Source organism: Gossypium hirsutum, chromosome D02, assembly GCF_007990345.1.
Source record: "Gossypium hirsutum isolate 1008001.06 chromosome D02, Gossypium_hirsutum_v2.1, whole genome shotgun sequence".
Lineage (NCBI taxonomy): Eukaryota > Viridiplantae > Streptophyta > Magnoliopsida > Malvales > Malvaceae > Gossypium > Gossypium hirsutum.
The window spans coordinates 63579253-63585983 of NC_053438.1; the positions used below are offsets into that span (position 1 = coordinate 63579253).

General features: G+C 36.7%; 2 protein-coding genes across 2 annotated transcripts; both read left to right on the plus strand.

Annotated features, from left to right (window-relative positions):
• Window positions 1-2888: 2888 nt before the first annotated feature.
• Window positions 2889-3659, plus strand: LOC107907840 (uncharacterized). Its single transcript, XM_016835152.1, has 2 exons — window positions 2889-3122; window positions 3207-3659. The coding sequence occupies exons 1-2, from the start codon at window positions 2889-2891 to the stop codon at window positions 3657-3659; spliced, it is 687 nt and encodes a 228-aa protein (XP_016690641.1).
• Window positions 3660-3696: 37 nt separating this feature from the next.
• Window positions 3697-6195, plus strand: LOC121214580 (uncharacterized). The gene is made up of 2 exons (XM_041088357.1): window positions 3697-4445; window positions 5466-6195. Exons 1-2 carry the CDS (start codon window positions 3697-3699, stop codon window positions 5590-5592), a joined length of 876 nt encoding a protein of 291 aa, XP_040944291.1. The 3' UTR covers window positions 5593-6195.
• Window positions 6196-6731: the final 536 nt, after the last annotated feature.

Sequence of the window (6731 nt, forward strand, 5' to 3'; positions counted from 1 at the left end):
TTCAGACAGCCAAGCATTTTCAAATCGAATTCGCTAACTCCATCATTCAGGATGAATTAAACAAGCCACCAACTTGCTGGGATTATGATCCGAAGTGGCACTGACAAGATTGAAAAGCTTAAAGTAGGGAAACATCTGCATCCATCTCGCATTAGCAAAAGCCATATCCAACCTCTCCATTACAAAATGGGCAGTACCACTACCTCTCTCCCACGTAAAAGGACCCAACAACGACACCTCTATTAGACCACAATCTGCTATACAATCTTGAAACCTACGGCAGATATTATCCAAATACGAGACACCACCCCATTTATCCTGAACCGAGAGAAAATTATTGAAGTCACTCATACAGAGCCAAGGAAGCTGAAAACGCTCTGACAAGGAACGCATAAGCGCCCACGTTACTCTCTTCCTATGAGATTCCAGATAACCATAAACACAGTAATTCGCCACTTATGAAAATTCGAGCTTTCGACAATGACATCAATATGGTTAGACGAGTAACTAGAAACTGAAACCACATCCCTAAACTTCCATTACAGAGTTAATCCACCACTCCTTCCAATACTATAAATAGAAAAGTAGTGATCAAAATACAATAAAACACGTAATTGTTCAATTTTATTAGAATTAACTAAAGTTTCAAATAAAAATAGAAAATTGGGCTTATCTGTATGTACAAGGCTCCAAAGGGAACTACGTGTCAATTATCCAAACCACGAAAGTTCCAAGCGATGCAATTCATGGCTATCGGCGGGCCACCATTGGAAGACCGATCAATAACTCAGAAGAAGAAAGTCCCAGAGCAAACGTCGTACCAGTAGCACCCAACCTAACACCTGACTCCCCTTCAATACAATCCAGAGGTCGTGTGCGTTTCTTGGACTCATCAATGTCCATAATGTACTTTTCCTTAGAACCGAAAGCAGCTAATGTACCTACAACTCCCTTTGCAAGCGAAACAGCCCCATGCAAGCATGTACGCTTCACTTCCCCACGTCCACTTCCATTACCGGTAAGGCCCACCGAAGACTCAACCACTTTAGGAAGTTGATCTCTGTCCAAACTCTCACCTTTGTCAACAATAGAAGACCCCTCCCCTGATAGAACACCTTCAACATTTGAAACACTAAAACTACCAAAATGAAAGGTCGTATTACATGGAAAAGATAAACATCGACTATCTAAACTAACTGTTTTCCCAGAATTCGAAAATTTGCTCCAGTCCCGACTTCCCTCCATCTCACTAGTAGTCGACACACGCCACCATGGGATGTGCTATCCCCGTATTTACCAATGAGCCTTAGCATCCCCATAGTATTCCCTAAACTCTTAGCCAAACCCTCAGAAGCAAATCCAAGGGGTAAATCGTGCCCTTGCACCCAGAAATTGGCAAAAGAAAAATTAATCTCCTCAGGATCCTCACCTTTTTGAAGTTAATGAACAAGAAGAATACAATTATTAAATGACCAGCCCCGCCCCCCCCTTCCCCCCAGAAATGATATTCTTCAAATCAATGATATGGTAGAATTGAATTAGATACAAGCCACTCTCTCCCAACGGTTTAATCGTGGTCCCTTTCAACGAGCACCATAGTGCAAGGAGAGTATGTTCCATAGCATTAAAGTTAATCACCCTTTCTCCCAGAAATTTACCTACAAGGCAAAGATCATAGTTGATTTCATCCTTCACCCTAGCATCCCCATCAAGCACCAATTCAACAGTCGCTTTCTCGTGCAAAGACAACCCTTGCAAAACCTCATCCATTCCCAACAAAATTGATAATCGATGGAACCAACCAGACAAAACAGCACCTCCCGCTAGCAACTTGGCAAAACAATACAAAAGTCTATACGCTGACAGGACGAACTTGTACTCACAACGCTAACTGTAAATCGCGAGAGGCAAGAATTTTCAAAATACCATTCTCTAGTTGGAACATGATTGAACCACAAAACTCTTTATACCCTTTATATCAATATTTTACTCTACAACATTCTATTTCATGTTAAGTAAATATATTATTTGTATATGTAATAAATTAAAATGATACCGTTAGTATCTATATTAATGGTATAAGAAAATTGAACTAAAATAATATATATAATTGTATGAATTCAAAATTTATGCATGTTGAATCAGTAGTAATGATACCAAAATTCGATAACATTAAATACAAAATAGCTGCAGGGAAAGAATCCTATTTTATAAGTTAAGGAATAAATTAATCCATTTACTATGTTATTGTAATTTTTTTAGAAAAATTATTGTACACTTAATTTTGAAGAAAATAAGAAAAATTTAATATTAAAAAAATTAATTTATCATATTTTAAAATGGCGAGAAAAGTAAAAGTAACAATTTTAATCACTATAGTATTTTTGGAATGCTAATTTTTCTTAGAAAGGAAGAATGCTGATTTTTTTTTTTTTTGGTCACCTTAGCCATCATTTTTTAAAGTTCAAGTTTACTATGGTTTAAAAATTGAACCCTTTCTGGAAAATAGAAACAGAAATAAATAAAAAAAGGTTGGTATTTACATATCAGATCCGAGGTTGTATGATGCTTGCAATTGGTGAAGGTGACAAGGATGGCCAGGCCGAGGATTGGTCTACCAAAAAGGTCTGTCTTAAGGACCAGGGTTTAGATCGGTAGTCGTCCATTGTAGAGGAACCGGTCTCTGCACCGGTAGTACCCTGAAAAGACAAGCTGTTAGGAGGACCCTCTACCTTGGGGGAGTTGACTGCAACATCAGAAATAAAGATGGGGATGGAATCTTCTCTGGAATTTGCTGAAGGAGACATCAAAAAATCGTCCGTTAATGGAATTCCTTCTATTGTTTTTTTTCTGAAAGGATCAAACAAATACTTATTAATGATATGGCTATGACGGTTGTGATAAAACTGCTTGGCCGGAATATCGGCTTTCTTTCACTGCAAGACAAGATTTCAAACTTATGGAGACCCTCGATGCCTTTTCACCTACTGGGTATAGAAAACGGTTATTTTCTGTTTAAATTTCATAGCAAAGAAGATTATGATAAAGTTTTATCTCAAGGGCCATGGATTGTTTTTGGACAGTACTTAACAGTTCAATCCTGGTCCAAGGATTTTGATCCTGCAAGACCTTAACCGAGTTTGGTCAAATCTTGGATTCGGCTTCCTAGTCTGTCGGGTCATTTGTACAATTGAAAAATCCTCTAGGAGATTGGAGAACTGACAGGAAAGGTTGTTAGGTTGGACTTCAACACAGACAGTAGGGCCAGAGGCAATTTTGCTCGCATGGCGGTTTTCATTAATCTCGACAAACCCCTGGTTTCCCAAATTCTAATAAATGGTGTTCCTCAAAGGATTGAATACGAATCTCTGTCGATTGTTTGCTTTGCCTACGGTAGATACGACCATGGAAAAGACTTGTGTCCTCCTACTAAAACTGATACGGTGAAAGAGGGTGAACAGATTGTTGCAACTGGAAATGGGAATAATGCTATAGTGTTAGAGACGGTCGGCGGTGAGACTGAATCGGCGAACTTTGGCCCTTGGATGCTTGTTGAGAAAAAATCAAGGCGGAATCCTAGGGAAAGGGGATTTGGGGCTGAAATCAAGGGAAATAATTTCTCCGAACCTCGTTACATTATTCTGAATTATGCAAATTAGAAGGGTTGTGGTTTTGAAGGGATTTTAAAGGAAACAAATGGACAAGAAATGGAAACGCTGGATAATAATAAGAGGGGCTGCTTTGCAGGCCTCTAAATCTAGAGATGGGAAATGGCCCACTCCCTTTTCTATCAAGACTTTAGCCAACTTGGGGCTTGGGTCGTCTAAAGGCCATTTTAATGGTCATTCTCTTAATGGTGATGGGCATGGTTTGCTATCCAAGGCCCAGGGAAAAATACCCATGCAGTCGATTGGGTCGAAGGTTACTTCTACTCCAGGCTCGATTGAGATCCTTGGGGACCATATGGACGGCATAAAAAATGTGGGCTTGGAGAACCGAAATTTCCAATGGAGGATCGTTTGTTGCTTTCCCAAAATCCACCAATTCAGACTTTGTCCAATGGAGAAAAACCCCCAACGACAACCACTGATAATTTTAATGATGGTTTTTTTTTTTAATTCTGTTATTCCTAATGCAAACTCATCTCATAATACAACCAAATCAAATTATGGGAACGGGGCCGTTTCTGTGGGGAGACCTTCTTCGTTTCCAGTTGGTGGTAACAGTGGAAGAAAAGTGGATGATAGTCGACGTGGGAAGAAATTAAATAAAATCTTTCGCTATCCAGGGAGGAATTTTAAAGTGTCCAGCTCTTCGCGGGTTCCCTTAACTAAATCCGTCAACTCTATGGCTGACTTAATATCGGCACAGCTAGTATCTGAGACTGGTAAGGGGCAGCCGAGGGTTCTTTTGGAAGCCTCGGTTACGATGGAACAGGACAAGCAGTAAGTTTTCTTTTTTATTTATTTTCCAATATTTTTGCTAATGGATTTAAATATTACTATTATGTCCTGGAATTGCCAAAGGTGTGTAGGGATTAATTTTTCTCGTGTTTTCAAAGAGTATAACTTGGAATACAAGCCTGACATTATGAGTTTATTAGAACCCAGAACCCAGAACCCAGAATTAGTGGTTTTAAAGCTGACGCAGTTATTGCTAAATTAGGCCTTCAAAATTCTCATCGTGTGGAAGCAGTGGGATTTTCTCGGGTTATATGGATTGGTTGGAAAGATTCTATAAAAGTTGAGGTTGTTAAGAATAATCTCAATTTATTTTGACTCAATGTTCTCAGTAACAGTTTATTTGAAGGCATCTTTATTACTTTTGTTTATGGAAACCCGAATAGGAAGAAATAAAAATTTCTTTGGGAAAGATCTTAAGAGGTTGTTCCCTCCTGGGCCGGTCCATTGGATGGCTATAGGGGATTTCAATGCCATTCTTTCTGAAAGTGATAAGGTTGGAGGTCGATTGAATGGTAAACATTGTTCTCTTTTTGGAGATTCTATGGACTCTTTGGCTTTGCAGGATTTAGGCTTCAAGGGCCCTACATTTACTTGGCGGAGAGGTAGGGTCTTTGAAAGGCTTGATCGAGCCATTGGTAATGACGAGTGGATCAAAGCATCTCCTTATTGTATGGTCTCCCATATTCCTTGAATCAAGTCAAATCATCATCCCATTTTTCTCTTGCTTAAATCGTAGCCTTCAAACTTTGCAGGACGTCCGTTCTGATTTCTGGCAGGTTGGACCGGACACAAATACTTTTCTGATTTTATTAAAAACAAATGGAATTTTAATGGTAGCATGTCCGAGGCCCTCATTAGGTTTTTTGCTAATATTTCGGTTTGGAATAAAATCATTTATGGTCATATTGGGTCGCGGAAAAAACAACTTTTACACAGGTTGGCTAACATTCAAAGGTTTCGGGAAGATCTAATTCGGGTCGCTTTCTTCTTATTGAGATGCAGGTTAGGGAAGACTTGGAATCTGTTTTGCACCATGAAGAGTTGCTTTAGAAGCAAAAGTTTAGATGCGATTGGTTGCAACTTGGCGATCGTAATTGTCGAAACCTTTTTTGAAATAGACTTATTTTGAAAACAAAAATGAAGTCTCCACCAATCCTTTTTGTTAGGTGTGATCGAATCACCTCGTAATTTGATCATTTTTTGTAAAAGTTTCATATTCACTAAGACATTGATTTTTAGTTTACAAAACCTAGGAAATGGGTTCGGGAGTAAATTACATACGAGGAAGGATTAGCACTCTCGTAACGCCCAAAATTGATACCTAATTGATTAATTAATATCTTAGTGTCTAGAATTAAAAATTTGAAGAAAATTAAAACATATGTGAAAGGCCTTTTTATCTCGAGGTAAACAAAAATGTCGCGTCCTGTAAGTTAGGACACGACGTCTCGAATCCTCAAAAATAAGCTTGCTCATTATTTGATTATTAATTAAATCTCATGTGTTTTAGTTTTAAAAGGGATGTTCGGTTATCTAGGTTCAAGGAAAAAGTCTAACCCCGTAAGTTAGGGCATGACTTCTTGAATCTTCAAATACGGAACATTGCCTCAATTTTAAAATTTTCCTTTTTTATGCATCAATTAGGAACAAATGTAGTACTTAAAGCAATGTGCATCTAACTTACTCGGACATAGCATAAAACAGATAATTATATTTAAATATAATGTATGATATGGTGATAATGAAATAATATAAAATGGCTATATGGGTAGAATATTAGAATGATATATAATAAATAACTAAAGGAATACTATAATAATACTAATGTAATTATAATAACAACAATAAAATATTAATGATCAATTCATAATAATAAAATAAATATGGTAACTTAAAATAAAAAATAAAAATGAAAAATGCATGATTAAAAGACATGACATGAAAGTGCCAGAATAATAAAAGAAATAATATTAACAAAAAAGAAGAAGAAATAATAGTGACAATATGGCAAAAATTGTACAGTATAAATTTTAAAATAAACGGTAAGGCAACAATAAATAAATAAGTAAATAATAGTAAAGTAAAAAAATTCATGAAAGGTTGAAATTGTAATAATAAATAAGTAATTAAAAATAAAAAAATTCATGAAAGGCTAAAATTACAATAATAAATAAATAAGTAAATAATAAAAAATTCATGAAAGGCTAAAGTTGCAATAATAAATAAGTAAATAATAAAAAAATTCATGAAAGGCTGAAATTAAATAAA

Bases quoted from the DNA above. Each gene is read 5' to 3' on its own strand.
- LOC107907840 (XM_016835152.1), top strand. From the start codon at position 2,889: ATGACGGTTGTGATAAAACTGCTTGGCCGGAATATCGGCTTTCTTTCA. The intron at 3,123-3,206 runs GCAAGACCTTAA...AAAATCCTCTAG, and splicing joins GGTCCAAGGATTTTGATCCT to GAGATTGGAGAACTGACAGG.
- LOC121214580 (XM_041088357.1), top strand. From the start codon at position 3,697: ATGGACAAGAAATGGAAACGCTGGATAATAATAAGAGGGGCTGCTTTG. The intron at 4,446-5,465 runs GTAAGTTTTCTT...ATTGAGATGCAG, and splicing joins ACGATGGAACAGGACAAGCA to GTTAGGGAAGACTTGGAATC.